This window comes from Aphelocoma coerulescens, chromosome 3 (genome assembly GCF_041296385.1).
Source record: "Aphelocoma coerulescens isolate FSJ_1873_10779 chromosome 3, UR_Acoe_1.0, whole genome shotgun sequence".
Lineage (NCBI taxonomy): Eukaryota > Metazoa > Chordata > Aves > Passeriformes > Corvidae > Aphelocoma > Aphelocoma coerulescens.
The window spans coordinates 125,233,435-125,250,088 of NC_091016.1; the positions used below are offsets into that span (position 1 = coordinate 125,233,435).

Below are 16,654 nucleotides of genomic sequence, written 5' to 3' on the forward strand. Positions count from 1 at the left end.
GGCCTACAATTTAGGAGACGCCAGATGATCCCACTGAGGGAGACTTTGGCCAAGGAGTCCTGGCAGAGACAGGGCAAGGTGCAGAGAGCCATCTGGCTGTACTGGAGAGGGAGCTGGCACAGGTGAGAGTAGCAGGTGAGGGACCCTGAACCCTCCTGATACCAGGCCTGAGGCCACCCCCACTTGCTGCACTGGGTCCCTCCCAGTCAGCCCAGTTGTGGCACTGGATCCCCCCCACTCACTCCAGCAGCTGCACTGGGACATTCCCCACTCAGCCCAGGAGGTGACACCATGGCCAGGGGCACCTCCACTCCCAGTGCGGCTCCAGGAACCGGCCCAAATCCCCTCCCAGCCCAGCTGTCCCCAGGCCCTGGCACTCAGCCCTTGCAGCACACGCTCACCCAGCCCAGCTCTGGCTCCTGTCACTGGCTCCGGCTCTGCTTGGCCAGGGCTGGGCTTGGCAGAGTTTGGGCCCGTTCCCCTTTTGTCCCGCAGGTTCCCAGCTGAGCATCTCCAGAGCACAGAACTGCGCTGGATCAACCTTCCCAGCCCTCCGTGCCAGTGACAGGCCAGGCTTGGTTCCCAGCGCTGCCTCCCTTGGCACCTGCCACTCCCACTGGTTTCCCTGGATGTTGTTGTGGTTTGGAGCTTCCTGCCCTCTCTTCTGTCCCTGCAGACAGTGAAGCTGCTCCTGGAGCAGAGATCCTGAAAGGAGCAGAGCCTCTGCTGCCACACGCCCTTCCCCAGTGTCACCCCGCTGTCCTCTGCCTGTGTGCCCCACACAGAGCTCCAGTCACCCCCAGCTGTGGCTGCCCTGAACACAAAGGAGGCACAGAGCAGCACGGTCCAAATCAACTCCTTTATTAGCAGAGCCTGCAGGGGATGAGGCTGAAGCAGCCCTTCAGCAGCTCTCCAGGAGGGCTTGGCCCTCGCATTGCCAGCGGCATTGCAGCACCTGCACAGCCAAACTGCCCACACGTCCCTGGGGCAGTGCCAGATGGTGCCACCTTCTCCAGGGCACGGCTCCGGTGCCACCAGCCTGCCTGGACAGCACCAGCACTGCCCCGAGGGCCGCTGCGGAAGGTGCTGGCAGATGGGATTCTCCACATGGGGCATTCCAAAGGCTTTGGCTCAGCAGCGAGGCCAAGGGCAGGAGCAGCTCCTGCCGGGGCTGAGGGCTGGAGGGAAGGGCAGCAGCCCCAGGCAGCTGAGCAGGAGCGGCTGCCCTGGACAGAGACAGAGCACCTCCAAGCCAGGGAGTGGAAGCACTGCCTGAGCCATGGGGCTGTCGTGTCACTGCTTTCCTGAGCCCAGGGACACAACAGCTCCTGCTGGGAGAACGGCCTCAGCTGATCCAGGAGGCTGCAATGAGAGAGGCAAGGATGATGCCCAAAAGCCAAGCAGCCCAGCTTGCAGCCAGTGTGGAGCTGCCCTCAGGCCTCACAGCCCTTTCTCCAAGCAGGACACCTCCTTGCTGCAGGAAAACTGCCTTTGGGACACTGTCCCTTCTTGTCTCACAGCAGCGGATCCGAGGGGGGCTTTGAGTGCTGCCTTTGCCCTTGCCCTGGCCCTTGGGATCAGGCTTGGCCACAAGGCCGATTGGCCCAGGGAAGGGGTTTGGTTTGACTCTAGGACAAAGCAGAGGGAAGTGTTTATGGCAAGAAGGCAAAAGCATTCTGGCTTTATCATGAAGCGAGGGAGTTGCTGAGCAATGGCTGCAGTAACCCACCTTATTTTACCAAATTTGGGAGCAATTAGATACCATTGGCTGTGTGTGGCTTGAGAGTGTCATTGTTGTAACTGCAGTTTGTGGAGAGCCTGGTACAAAGTTCTTCTAAACTGCAAAGCCGTTGTGGTTCTTCCTTCCCATGGACATGGCCTAACTCTTGTCCAGCTCGGACAGTGCTTCCTGCTTGGTAACTCTCTGCCACGCCTCAGGGATTTCTCCTTTGCCCTGAAATTTCCCATTGTACAAAGCTTCCAGCTGTGTCCTGAAATGAGACACAAACCATTTCCAGTACGCCTGCATGGATGGATCAGGAAGAATGTTCCATGTGGAAACAGGAGGTCCAGCATTACGGTATGTCTTGTAAGGGAACCGTGGGCCACCAACAAGTCTGAACTGGCAATCACTTGCAACAAGGCTGGAACAAATATCAATGACCAGGTGGTCCGTCTCATGCCACTTGAATCCCGTCAAAGCTTGTGGGCGATGGAAGACCAGCTGATGGTCTCCATCATGATTCTGCATGGTGTTTGTGCAAACAGCCCCACAAAAGCGACACTGCTCCCAGCACCCCGAGAAATGCTCTGCCAGGATGGTGTGAGGCTGCCTTGCAAATGAGCTCATATCGGCATCAGCAAATCCTTTCCTGAGCCTGTCCCTCAGGTCATCCAGAGCTTCTGCCATGGCGCTGCTCAGGAACTCAATGTCTGTGACCTCCTGGTGCTCAATGCCCTTCAGGTCACTTCTGGGCAAGTTGATCACCTCTGTCAGTTCCCGGCAAAATTCATCCAGCCAAAGAGAGACTTTGTCCTCTCTGTCTTTTCTGTCTTTGACAATCTGGGTTGAGAAAGAAACAGCTTTCAGGATGCTTCCATAGAGAAGATTAAGGGAGGAATCTAAAAACTTTTCCAGCCTCCTGTTCCCATCTAAACAGTAACTCCTAACTCGTGTCTCAATGTAACTCTGACAAAACTGTTTTGGAAACTTAAGGTACTCCTTGAAATACTCAAAATTTTCTTGTTCTGCCAGGTATCTCAGGATGGAGATTTCCAGATTGGCTCTGTTGCCCTGGAAATCTGGGAATTTGCCCTGCATGTCCTCAGCAATGGCTTTAGCCGTCCTCTCATAGACCGCCCGGTGAAGAGCTGGTTCAATCTTCTCACAAAGGAAAACAGCAAAAGTTGTGATAGAAGTGGCTCCTTGGCAGGAAATCTGGAAACACTGGAAGAAATCCTCTCTCTTGCTGCTCAGGTACACGACTGGGTCATTTGCCTTTTGGAACGCTTCATGCATGACTTTAAACCTTTCTGCTGCCATTCTGCACAGATACAGAGACAAATCTATGCTGTACTCTCTGTTAAAAGTACATTTTGCATTGCTGGGGACAGAGTTCACACCTTCCTGTACTTCATTGAGTATTTCATGAATAAAATTTCGACTGTAATCCCGTTTCTCCTCTTCCTTCTTATCAATGTTTGCTCTCACACATGCTATGATGCTGTCTGTGATGTGCTGCAAGTTGATCACATCAGCGTTGGAAATGCTCCTGGGATCTTGGAAGTAACCCAAATACTTTTTTTTCATGACGTGTTTCTGCATGTCAAAAGAAAATCCGCTGTCTTTGGGAAATGATGTGATCCTGGCATGGAAACCCGGCTCCTTAAAGTGCTCTAGAAGGACATCTTCGATTTCTGCATCGATATCCACCTGTTCCTGAGGACGAGCAGCACTGGAGACTTCGGCAATCCAATTGTTCCAGACAGGGGTAAAGCTGTCCTTCAGTTCTCTCTCACTGAGGCTCTTCCCTTTCAGAGTCAAAGCCAACTCCCTACTCCTTCTCAGGAGCTCATCTTCATATTGCACCTTCCTTGCATCCAGTTTACTCTGCTCCTTCTGTAGCTCAATAAGATTCTTACATTTCTTTTTTGTTTCAAGAAGAAGAGCGTCTTTTAGTTCTTTCAGCTTCAGTTCTGTGCTTGATTTCCACTGGACCACTGTTTCACGGTCTTTGCCCTCCCTGAAATACTTTTCCACTTCTTTCTCAATGGCATCACTTGTCTCTTGCACCTGCCCTTCAAGGTGTTCCCTGGTCACATTCTGCAAATCCCCATTCCGAATTTTGTTGTCCAGTCTCATCTGCATGTCTAAGACGTGACTCCTCAGCCTCCAGGTCCACTGACTAAAGGCGCTTTCCAGTTTCCTGTATGCGGCAATCTCCAGGGAATTCTTGAAGCTGAAAACAAAGTTTTCATTCAGCAACGCATTCCAGAGGTCACCAATACGAACTTTCAGGCTCGAGAGCCTCAAAATGCTGTGCTGCGACTGCTTCTGGGCAGCCTGGAGGATTTTGCTCTTTAGTTGCTGGATGTTCTGGCTGTAGGTGGGGTTGGGTGGTGCCATCGGGGGGTTTCCTTCCCACAGGTGAGCAAAGTAGTGAATGTGGGTGTTCACATCAAAGCCAATGACGTCGCTGAAGGAGGAGATGTCACAGAATTCCTGCTGGGCAGCTACCACGGTCATTTCATCCAGCTTTTCCTGCAAACGCCTTTGTCCTTCCATGTTCTGCTCCTTGGCAGTTGCTTCTCCCACGTTTTGGTGGACAAAGAGGCAGCTTGGGGAAAGATTGACTTTCTTCATCCTCAGGAAAGCCTGCACAGCGATCTGGAGAACATCTTGCATTTCTGAGGGATTTTCTCCAAAGATATTGATCACAGTCATGTTGCCAATGCCAATGACAAAGGTGGCCAGCTCATTGTCGTGGTTCAGGGAGTGTTTATTGGCCATCTCAATGGCACGGAGTCCCTCTGTGTCCACCACCAGCACAAAATCAAAGCCCAAGTCTTGCTGCAGCTCCTCACCCACTGGGATGAGCTGCATAAAGGCTCCGCGGGTGCATCTCCCCGCGCTGACGTTGAACTGCAGACCAAACATGGCATTCAGCAGGGTGGACTTGCCTGTGCTCTGGATGCCGAGCACGGAGAGCACAAACACTCGTTTGTCCCCCAGCCTCTCAATTAAGCTGTCAAAGATTGCTCCCACCCAGCGCAAGGGCAGGTAAGAAGCATCCCCATCCATCAGCTCCACAGGATACCCTGAAACCATCAGATCTGCTGCAATCTCTGGCAGTTTGACAAAATTGTAATTCTTTTTCTTCATTAACTGCAGAGCTTCATAAATCTGCCCTACCTCTCTCAAGAGATGTTCCAGGCCAATGGATGAATCGTTGATTTCATCAGAGAGGGCATTCAACCGACTCTGCAGCTGAGCTTCCATGCTGGGTTTTTTCTTGCTTTTCTTTCTTGCCAGGACTTCAGACCATAACTCGTGATAGTCTCTCCTCAGTTCTTCAAGGCGACCGCAGGACAGCTCATCCATAAAGACCTTCATCCAGTGCAGGAAGTATTTCTTGGTATCTGCTGGCTGGGCCTGGAGAAAGCCAAGGAATGATTTCATCAGTGAGTTAAGGGGGAAAGCTTGTTCAAGTTGCTTTCTTCTTAGTGCTTTCTTCTCATATTCAATTTGGCTGCGATGATGCTCAATGCTCTTGTTCCTCTTCTCCTGCAAGCGAGTGAGCTCTTTGTCCTTTTTGCACCACTGGTACCACAGTTTTCCTTGAAGGGGCAGGAGCTGGGATTTGATCTCAGACAGCTTCTCTTTCTTCAGAAGCTCCACCAGCTCCTTTGCCTTTGCTTTGGCCGTCACACACGCAGGCTGATCTGCATCCACTATGAATCCATGCTGGTGAGCTTTATCCAGGCATGCATCCAGGCTGAAATGTGGATTAGATCCTTCCAGGAGATTCCCAATTGTCTTGGTCAGCTGGACCATGAGTTCTGCTTCGTTTCTGTTCTTGATCCCTATTGTTATGTTTTTGCTGGCTTGTCCAGCTGCAACATTCTCTTTTTCCGTGAGAAGACAAACCAAAGGCCTTTGTGACTGCCACAGACCCTGCAGAAGCTTTTTCCCCCTGTTGTCCATGTGCTCTGAATCGGATACGAGAGCCACGTTGACAGCAGATATCTCCTGCAGGAACTGCAGCTGTGCTCTGTGATCCCTGGCATCTCCATGCAGGTTACAGAAAGCCACGCAGCACTCAAAGGTGTCATCAGGGCTTCCGCGGGGGCAGTACCAGGTGATCTCCACCACCCCTTCCATCAGCAAACGCTCTCTGGTGCTGCCTCTGCAGTGGCGGTGGAAGAAAGTGTCGTGTTTGCGTTTGCTCAGCAGAGCGTTCAGGAGCTGAGACTTGGAAGAGGAGGCCGAGCTGCCAATGCGGATGAAGGACACAATGGGTGTCTGTGCCTGAAAGATGAGTTTGTTGTTGTAACTCTTTGTTCCAGCCTCCTTTCCTGACTTGTCTGCCTCTTTCCAGCTCCTTTGGATTTGGCTGAGGGCGTAGAGCGGGAACTCGATGTGTGAAGTGCACGGGTTGGGCACCAGCAGAGGCAGCGCCAGTTGGCAGAACGCCAGCTTGGTTGCAAGGGACTGTCTCAGGAAGTCATCAGCACAATGGAAAATGGCCATCTGCAGGTCCATGGGGTGCACACGGCTGTCCCTGCTTCCAGGTTCAGGGACTGCTTCCGTCAGGTTGTCAAGAAAGTTTTCAAAGGAGTCTGAAGGTTCGTCCTCTTGCTCTGTCATTTGTGGCACGGGTGCAAGTCCTGCATTGTTCTCGTCCCAGCAAGTCAGGTACCTCACCTGGTAATCCACTGTTAACAGCTTTTGCAAGAAGTAAAATGGCAGTTCCTTGTCCTTGCTGGGCTGGCTGTCCTGCAGAGATGTCTTGCAGATGGTGCGGAAATCTCCCATCCCCATTTTTCTTGGATAGTGACTTTTGAGTCCAAGGCGCTTGAGCAACTGGAGGAATTCCTGGTTTGCAGTGGTTTCATTTGCTTTGGATTTGCTGCCGTCTGACTTGGACTGAGACTGACTGGGGGGCTCAGGTGTTGGAAAAGTGTCTTCCATGTCTCTGAGTATGTTCTGCATCCTCTGTTCATCCATTTTCTCATCCAAACACCCTCTGATCAAGGAATGCAAGTCCTGTTCCAGCCTCTCCCAGTCTTTGCCTCCACTGTGCTTTTGGAGGAGATTCTTGATCCGTGTGGACCACAAGCCTTGCATGTGATCTTCCATGAAAACTAAACGCTCCTTCTTCTGCTCAGGGGACAGCTCTTGACTTTCGGGTGCCACAGTCAGACCCGTCAGCAGAAGGGAGGCCTCAGCTCTGTCGGCATCTTGCTCCTTCAGGTTCACGTACTCCTCATGTGCCGCTTCCATTTCCTTGGCCATGTACTGAATTTCTGGGTGTCCAAGGAGGTGTGGAAAAGTGCTGCTTTCCACGTTGTACCCTGTGCTGGTCACAATCAAGAGCACCAACAGTTCCATGTCCTTCTCAGCCCGTTCCTGGAGAGACTGGAGCAAGGAATAAATGGCGAGGCTGGTGGTCAGGGTGGCTTCTATCTTTGCTTGATGAACAGCAGAAGCAGAGCTTCCTGGTGCATAGGTGACAGCATAGATGTGCTCCCTCATTTGCTGCAGTGTTTTGATGAGCTCTTCAAGCTCAGAGACTTTGGGCCGTCTGGGAAGCTGGTGCTCAGTCTGGAAGATCCATTGCATAATGAAGGAAGCCTCAGGGAAGTCCTTGACAGAGTAGATATGAGGATCCAGAAGGCTCCTCAACATTACCTTGATAGAGGTGGTGTTTTCTGGAGGTGACTCCTGGCAACTGCGCACGGTGTTCACCAGGAAGTCCTGCAGGGCTTTGTCCGACAGGCACACATTGATCCACACACTGGGGTTCTTGGTTTTTGCATGCAGATCCTCTTTTAGCTCCATCAGCATGAGCAGCTTCCTTTCATCCACCATCACCTCCCAGGCCTTCACAGTGGCCATGAAATCTCTGGCCTCTTGCACTGCACTGTCCAGTTCCTCTCCAAAAATGGTGCCGACGCTCTGATTTGTCAGCGCTTTGTACGCATCCCTGAGGGCTCTGCTCAACTGAGTGACAGACTTAAAATCCCTGCTGTGATTGCACCGGATAACATCCCACACTGGGATCAGCTCAAAGCCGCGGTCGATAACGCACCACGTTGTGTTATCAGACACGAGCCCCGTTTTCCACTGAGGAAGAGAAGCTGTGTCTGGTGGGCCCCCTGTGTTGAGCACGTAGAGCTGAATCGCTGTGTGGGAACTCTCTCCGGCTCTTCCCTGGATGGAAGCCTTGGAGCTGGATTTGGAAACATCCAGGGTCCCTCCAACACTGGCCCCAAAGCCACCCCAGCTGGCCCTGACAAAGCTGTTCAGAGCTTTAGAGGTTTGTTGCTTCATCTCTTCCCGCTGCTCGGCTTGGAATCCTTCTGTAGACGCCTTCCACCAGAATATCCCTCCAAAGTGGAGGGGACCATGGTTTATGTGGGACCCAAACCTGTTGAAGAAGCTCTCACACATCTTCAGCAGGGTGCAGCTGTCTTCTTCCTCAATGCAGCTCAAAAGCTGCTCCATGTCTTGCAGCTCCTGCAGAGCTGCATCCGAGAGGCGAAGCTGATGCCTTTGGAAGTAGCAGGAGGCCAGAGGGATGTACTGGTACTTGGTGGTACAAAAGTAGCTCTGCTCAGAGTGGGACTGGTGGATGTTCTGTGACTGTGAGGAGCTGCTGTGATCTACACCCGCTTCCAGACAAACCCCCCAGAATGCGGCTTTGGCAGAAACGCTGATGCTGAACCCCAGCTGCTCCATGGACTTGGTGAAATTGGATTCTGCCGCAGAGGAGGAGAACTCCTTCCTCTCAAGTAGCGATCCTTGCTCCGGACCAGAGAGCTGGAATCCCTCAGGAACCCTGAGGAGCTGCTCTCGCTTTGCCAGCACATCTTCAGGTCTGCTGGTTCTGTAGATGCCCTGCAGGGCCAGTCCCCCTGACGCGCGGCTCAGCACCTCCGTGTCGGGGATGTGCTCCGTCCTGCCTGCTGACAACTCCTGCTGCTCCAGCTGCTTGTGGATGCTCTCCAGCATATCTGCCAAGGGCTTCTTTGGCGATGGCCAGAACTCTTTTGGAATTTCCATGGCTTTCCACAGAGTCTCTGCTTTCTCCCTCAGAGCATCCTGGCTGTGGCTGTGGCTGTTGAGCATTTCTGTCAGATCATTTAGGGCTTGTTTGGCCACTTCTTGTCTCTGCTTTGTCTTCTCCAAGTGCTCCTTCTGCACCTCTTCAGTGGTTGTTTTGTTGTCTTTTATTTTCAGGAGTTTCTGGAGTGCCTTTTTCTCCCAGGGGTGCCATGCTGCACACTCCAGCTTGAGGTAGTCTTTATATTCCAGATGTTGCAGGGCTTCTCTGCACTCAATTCCCAGGACCTGCGACACTTTGGGCACCCAGTATCCAGCATCCAGTCCTTCCTTCTGAAATGCCTTTGCCAGCTGTGCCTTGGCATCCCCCTCTTGCATGTCCTCCTGCGAAGCCATGGCTGTGAAGGAAGAAAAGAGAGTGTCCCTAAGCTGTGTTGTCAGAGGCCCCAGCCTCCTGGCAGAGGCTCTGCAGCAGCTGCGGCCCTGGGGATTGCTCGCACCCGGCTGCTGGAGCCCAGCCTGGCATGGCACAAGAGCCAGGGTCTCCTTCCCAGCACGCTGGATGTGCCTGTTGCTTTCCTGTTTGCAGGATCAACCCTGAAGCTGAGTGTGTATCCCACAGACAACGCAGACACACACACAGACACACAGATACAGACAGACACAACAGACACACACAGATACACACAGACACACAGACACACACAGAGAGTCACTCAGCCCCACACCCTGCCCTGGGCAAGGTGCTGCCTTCACCATCACCCCCATCCTCCCAGCAGGGCTCCTCAATTCACAAGTGCAGATAGCCGGGAGCATTCCTGGCTCCCTCGAGCACTGGCTCAGCCCCTCTGCCCGTCCAACAGCCCTGCCTGCATCCTGCACCCTCTGCCCAGCCCCATGGCTGCCCTGCTCGCTGGCTGGCCCAGCCTGCTGCTCCCAGCACCCGCAGACAACACTCACACACTCCCCCCACAGGCACCCCACGCTCCCCAGACACACTGTCCCCACGCCCGGCACGGCCACACGGGCTCTGACCTGTGCTCCTGCTGCAGCTGCCGGCGCGCAGCCCCTCCCTCGCCCCACACTCGCCTGTTCCCAGGAGCTGCTTCCTGGCACACTCAGGGGCCCAGTGCAGTGCAGGGGGAAAATCTACAACTTCAGGCTGCTCAGGGGCGAGTTACAGAGGGCCCTGGGAAACAGTTCTGGAAGATGCTGGCGTCCTGCCTTGGGGATGGTTCTTATCCCATAGCCAGTTTGATTGTGGTTTTGTTTCATGTCTGGAGTTGTCACTGCCCCCCCCCCCCACCCACCCCCCAACTCAGGAATATCACAATGGGTGAAGGGTGGCCTGGGATTCTGCGGGGGGTTGGGGGCCCAGGGCCGCTCTTCCTTCCAGTAGGGGCAATCAACACGGCGGCCATGCGGCACAGTGGGTCTGACCTGAGATCCTGCTGCCCTATGGGTTTTTTCTTTTTTTCCCCTCTTGGCGTTTCCTTGCTTCAGCACTGTGACCAGGGCTGGCCAGCTTGCTTCTCTCCTCCTCTGCTGCTTGGGAGCCCAGAGCCAGTGTGTGCTGTGCCAAGACCTGGGAGCACCACCCACCCCCACCAGGCCATTCCCCTGGCACAGCCAGCAGCCTGACCTCAGGACCAGCCCTGGCCAGTGAGCTGTGCAAAGGAGCAATCCCCCGCCCAGCCCCCGCTGCTTCTGCCACTGCTTTGGGATTTTTTGCTACACTTCGATTCAGGGCCCCAGGTCTGCTCACCTCTGCTCTTCCCGCCCACCACTCTGGAGTTCCTGCTACAGTCCAGCTCACCACCCAGAATGGTACCGAGACCGGCTGCTCCCTGTGGGTTGTGCAGTGGAAGCCATCTCTTCTCTCCCCTCTCCCCTGAGCCGCCATTGCCGTGTGGAGAGGCAGCTGAGCTCGCACCACAGCGCCCCCTGCAGGCGCGGAGGAACCAACGCCCCTGCCCTGCCCGGCCGGGAGCCACCATCGCCCCTGCTGGCCGTGAGCAGAACTGCAGCCATGGCCTGGTGCCACCATCGCCCCTGCTGGCCGTGAGCAGAACTGCAGCCATGGCCCGGCCGGGAGTCACCAGCACCCCTGCTGGCCGTGAGCAGAACTGCAGCCATGGCTGGGAGCCACTATCGCCCCTGCTGGCCGTGAGCAGAACTGCAGCCATGGCTGGGAGCCACTATCGCCCCTGCTGGCCGTGAGCAGAACTGCAGCCATGGCTGGGAGCCACTATCGCCCCTGCTGGCCGTGAGCGGAACTGCAGCCATGGCCCAGCCGGGAGCCACCATCGCCCCTGCTGGCCTTGAGTGGTAATGCAGGCATGGCCCGGCCGGGAGCCACCAGCGCCCCTGCTGGCCGTTACCGGAACTGCACCAGAGGGGCGGTCGCCTGATGGGTGAGACAAGGCTGTGACTGGGTTTCTGGTTTTTTTGTTGCTGCTGCTGCTGTTGTTTGTTTGTCTTGGTATATATGTATAATCTAGTAAATACCTCTTGTTCCTTTTCCCATATCTTTGCCTGAAAGCCCCGTAATTTCAATGTTAGAATAATTTGGAAAGAAGAGGGTCATATTCTCATTTCCAGGAAGGTTCCCGCCTTCCTTGGAAGACACCTGTCTTTTAAACTAGTACAGGTTCATCAGTGCTGGTCACTTTTTATTGAAAAATCCCGGAAAGACAAGGCAGACATTGGTCACAGGCACTATGGGCTCAGGACGGGAAACTCCTGCTCATCACCCTAAATTTCCTTTTACAACACATTAACCCATAGAGCTGATCAATGACAACCAGTTAATCTGAGCTTTTTGGATTTCAGTAAAGCTTTTGATCCTGCCTCTCCCAGGATCCTGGTGTGTCCCTTCCAACTCAGGCCATTCAATCATTCCATGATTCTCACCCTAACGGAGCTGCTGCCCTCCCTGGACATCTGCCTTTAAACCTTTGGGGTTTTTGACACTGTCACACAAGCCTGATAATTGTCCCAGTCTCCATTCACTTGGATATTGGAGAGATTGATTCCATGCACAAAACCTTCCTGACATTCAGCTTCTGTCCCACCAAGGCCACGAGACTCTTACCAGCACAGGTATCGATGCAAGGGGCTTGGACTCAGATATAGATCTGAGGGCTCCTGTACCCTCCCAGAGCCTTCAGGGACAGCTTTCCCTCGGGATCCATGGAGATTTGAGCAATCTGTGCAAGGGCTGTGGGCTCTGATTCCCCTCACCCACCTCACAGCAGATGCTCCCGTTGCTCCAAGCCTTGGTTTCCCAGTGGACACTGGCAGCCGAGGGCCCCAGCTCAGGTGACAGAGCACAGCAGCAGTGGCAGGCCTGGGACACACAGCGGGGTGAAGAGAAGAAGATGGGAACCACCTTGAGGACTCAGGAGGAAGAGCACCAGAAAGGAAAGGTTCAAAATCCTAAAGGAGAAGAGCAGAGAGACAGGAGAAGGCAACCCATGAGCATGGAGGATTCATTCCAGGGAGGCCTGGAGGCCAACCCTTCTCCTCCACTGGGGATCACCCAGGCAGCAAAGATTCCTCAGTGCCCTTTTGGGGAGCTGACCAGAGCAGGGTTTCACCTGGGACCTGCATCCCTGTTGCCCCACCAGAAGGAAGCTGGACATGCTGGAGAGGCAATGCCAGGCACAGACACAAGAGGGGAAGAGAATGGATTGAGAGCAGCCCTGAGGAGAAGGACTTGGGGGTGCTGATGGGTGAGAGGCTGTGCAGGGAACATCTGTGCTCTCGGGGCAGGAGACAAGGTGTGCAGGGGGCAGAGCCCAGGGAACAGCACTGACAGTGGGGCAGCCCCGTCCCACCACTGCCCACACCCCACAGCTGCTGCTGGGGGGAAGCTCAGGCCCCCGGAGAGGGGGAGAAGCAGCGCTGGGCTTGGATCCCAGCAGGCACTGAGCCCCCACCAGCAGGATGGGGACAGGAGGGGGAAATCAGAAGCAGGAAAAACTGCTGGCTCGAGATAAGGGCAGTTCAGCAGCGGAGGAAAGGTGGGCGTGCTGGCAGAGCACAGGAGGGACTTTGGACACCAATTGTTTTCTTTGGGCACATGTCCAGCTGCTCCCCGGGCAGCAGAGCCAAGTGCAGAACAGCTGCTTGGGAAGGGAACACTGGCTCAGGGCCACTGCTGTAGCTTGTCCACTCGGGCCACTTGTCCCAGCCCTGTCCCCTCCCAAATTCTCTCCCATTCGGGCGCTGCCAGCGCTGGTTCAGGCTCAGGAGCCGGGGGCTGCCCTGGACAACATTAACTCCAGCCCAGCCACACCCTGAAGCAGCCCCCAGGCACCTTTGGCAGTCCCGCACGGCTTCCAGTGCTGCAGGAATAGGGCAAAAGCCCCATGCGAGTGTGCCAGTGCCCGCAGAGAGGCACTAAACACACGCAGGGGATAACTCGGGATCGAGTTTCACCTTGGGAGCAAACGAGGGAAGCAGCAAGGCTGGCAGCATCACCTGCCATGGGAATGCCTGCAGCCCGTTTCACGGGAACAGCCCCCCGAGAGTGTTTTCCCCAGCCCTGCCCCAGGGAAAGGGGCTCTGGGGGCGCAGGTGCCTTTGAGGGGCTGCCGCAGGGAGCAGAGCGCTCTGGGCGGTGCCGCTTAGACTGGAAGAGAGGAGAATGCCACCCTCCCTGCATGGGGAGGAAAAGGTAGAGCTGTAGCCCCGGGTGGCCGGACAGAGCAGGATGTCCCGTGCCTGCCCCTCATCCCCGCCAAGCTGCCCTGCTCCCGAAGGAGCGGCGCGGGGGCCAGGAACCCCCCCAGCATCAGCCCCAGGACGGCGCCCGGCCCCCATCGCTCCTGCCTTCAGGGGAGCGCAGCCCCCCGGCCCCAGCGCGGCGCTGGCGGTGCCCGGGCCGGGCAGGGTCGGTCCCGCCCGCGGGGAGCGTTTCCCGGCCGGGCACGGGCAGACGGCAGGGAAGGGGCTCCGCAATGGATCTGTGCCCGGCCAGCCCCGCTGGCAGCTCCCGGGCCAGGCTTTGCGCCTCCGCAGACCTCACTCTGCCCCTCCATCCCCCCGCATCCCTCCTCCTTCCCCCGCCGCTCCGCTCCCACCCCTCGGAGCCCGGCCCCCCTCCCAGCTCAGCCCCCGCAGCGCTCACGGCTCCCCCGAGCTCCCCCAAACCGGCTGCCAGCAAAGGCGGCTTCCTCCAGCCCACGCTCGGAGCAGACACCACCCGCCCGCTGCCCTCGGACCCCTCTTCTCCTGCCCTGCCCTCTCCCCAGACACGGCAAAACACAGGCAACAGGAGGCAGGAGCCCAACAAGATCCCGCTCCGGGCTGCTCCCGCCTCCCAGCCCCACAGCTCATCCCCAGCTCCTACCGTCCCCCTCTGGGACCAGCAGCTCCCGGGCTAAGAGAAGCCCATCCCAGCCCCTCTTTACCCAGCTCTGGCTCTTAACTCGGTGCTGCTTCCCTTTTTATAGCAGCAGCAGAGCAATTCCGGGAAATCAGGCGTTTGACTGCAGCAGAATGTGAAAGTGGAGCCACGCTTTTGGAGTCAGATGGTTTGGATTAGAGCCCAATTTCTGCTCCAGCCATGGTTTGAGTTGGCTGACGCTCCACTCTCAGCTCTTTGCACAGAGCTCTGACCCTTAACTGCTGTGCTGGTACCTGGAGGGCAGGTGAGGCCCTCAGCCCTTCCTGGGGCTGGTGCTCCATCAGGAAAAGGAGCAGGGGCAGCACAGCACCTCTGTTATCGATAGATTGATGCATAAAGTCATCTTTCATAAGTTTCTTTAGTGTTGCAGCCTGTGTAAGTTTTCCTCAGCAGTGATAAATTTGTAGTGATCCATAATGTAATGTGGATTTGATTGCTGCTGTTATTGATGGTTGTTATTAGTTTTTATTCCTATTCACTGCTGCTACAATTTATATCATAATGATGTAATTATTATTACTATTGAATGTTACTTTCAATAGAATTCTTTAGAATTGACTGCTACAATAATTGACTGCTGTCGGGGTCTCCTCCCCCCGCCATGTAGCCCTGAGGGGAGGCACGGGCTTTCCATGCCCCTGGTCAGCCTCGTTCCCCATTGGTTGGTTTGTGTTTCCTGCGCGGGCAAAGGACCTCGGGTCCTGACTGTAACAATTCCTCGGCAGATCCCGGCCATGCGGCTGGAGAAATAAACATCTCTGAAACATCTAGCAAGAATCCATATATATATATTTCTTTTCCACGGGACTCCTGGTTTGATATAGGCGTTACAGTATCCCCACTGCAACAGACTGCTACTGCAATTAGTTAGTATCACAAGAGTACTGGGATAAAACTAATTGCTGATAATAATAATATCAAGTGTGCTAGCTGGATGTATATCCAGGTAGGAGAAGCTGGAAAGGACTTAGGGCAAGGGCCTGGAGGGACAGGACAGAGGGAATGGCTTCCCAGTGCCAGAGGGCAGGGATGGATGGGATATTGGGGAGGAATTGTTCCCTGGGAGGGTGGGGAGGAGCTGGGCTGGAATTCTTGGAGAAGCTGTGGCTGCCCCTGGATCCCTGGAAGTGTCCAAGGCCAGGTTGGTTGGGGCTCGGAGCCACCTGGGACAGTGGGAGGTGTCCCTGCCCATGGCAGGGGTGGGATGGGATGGGCTTTGTCATACATGAAATCCCTAATTGTGCTTGGTCTTTGCATATTAAGTGCTTTAATTAGTTAATTTTGAGTTAAGTATTTTAAATTGAATGTTAAAATTAACCCATCAGCCGAGGTTCAAAAATCAAGTTCTATTATTAGTGTTTTCAATTGTTCAAAGTAGTTTATTTGCACCATTCCCAGTTAAAAGTTCCCCAGTTAAAATTCCCCAGTTAAGAATCCCTTTTTCAACTTTAAACCACCTGTGCACTGTGGGAGTGTTTTTCCTATGTTCATTGTCTACCTTTGCAAGTGTTTTAAGATGTATTAGATGTATTTTCATATTTTTTTTTAAGGGTTTTGCTTTGCACTTTAGTCCAAGGACCAACTCCAAACCCCCAGTTTCTAACAGCCAGCAGCTATTTTTAGCCCCGTAGCAACCTGAATCTTAATCAAAGCATGTTACCACCTTTACTTCAGCTGTTAACACCCCCCTGACAACGACGAGCTATTGGTGACAGAGATGATCTGTCAAAGGGAAAGCACCAATTGCCTTGGACCAAAGGGGTGTGCTGTGGGCGGGCTGTGGGCGGGCTGTGGGCGGGCTGGGGTGGAGCAAAGGCACTATAAAACAACGAGTCACGCCTCAGAGGAGGGGAGTCCTGGTGATCAGCTGTAGTGGACACCAGTGCTGGGTGTTAAAGCCTTACTCCTATTAAGGAGCCTTTAATAATTTTTTTTTTTTTACTTTTGGATTAGCTAAAAGTCGGCCCAGCACTACAAGTTTTTCTACCAGAGGTCCAGTGCTGTTTCAGCCTGAAGATCTCAAATCCCTGCACTCCTGGGGATACCACCTCCCGAGCCATAGGATCCTAAATTTTTATATTTTTCTAATTTTTGTAATTTTTCAATTTTTTTCTGTTTTCAATAATTATTTTTTTTTTTTTTTTAATAAGAGTTGTCTCATTTCTCACAGGCTTTAAGGCCCTTTCCCACCCAAACCAGTCCGGGATTCTCTGGGTCACTTCATTAATCCTGGGGACACTTTCCAGAAGGGAATTTTGGGGTATTTTTGGCAGTGTGTAATAAAGGGGGCAGGGGCTGCAGAGGGGCTCTGTGACCCCCCCAGCTGCTGCTTCACAGCTGGGTTCTGCTGGCTGAGAGCTCTTCCTTGCAAAACCTGTTCCCTGGCTGGGCTTGTCCTGCTCCTCTGGCTCGCCCCCCATGCCCAAAGCCCCACCTGCCCCAGAGCATGCCCGGGT

General features: G+C 54.3%; 1 protein-coding gene across 2 annotated transcripts; it reads right to left on the minus strand.

Moving 5' to 3' along the window:
• Nucleotides 1-845: 845 nt before the first annotated feature.
• LOC138108794 (interferon-induced very large GTPase 1-like) lies at nt 846-14,251 on the minus strand. 2 transcript variants are annotated; one of them, XM_069011904.1, is made up of 3 exons: nt 14,142-14,251; nt 12,033-12,134; nt 846-9,183 (listed from the first exon to the last, which is right to left on the minus strand). In XM_069011904.1, the coding sequence occupies exon 3, from the start codon at nt 9,179-9,181 to the stop codon at nt 1,880-1,882; it is 7,302 nt and encodes a 2,433-aa protein (XP_068868005.1). In that variant the 5' UTR covers nt 9,182-9,183; nt 12,033-12,134; nt 14,142-14,251; the 3' UTR covers nt 846-1,879. The 2 variants fall into 2 exon arrangements, with proteins under 2 accessions (XP_068868005.1, XP_068868004.1); XM_069011903.1 differs by having other exon boundaries at nt 12,033-12,223.
• Nucleotides 14,252-16,654: the final 2,403 nt, after the last annotated feature.

Bases quoted from the DNA above. Each gene is read 5' to 3' on its own strand.
- LOC138108794 (XM_069011904.1), bottom strand. From the start codon at position 9,181: ATGGCTTCGCAGGAGGACATGCAAGAGGGGGATGCCAAGGCACAGCTG.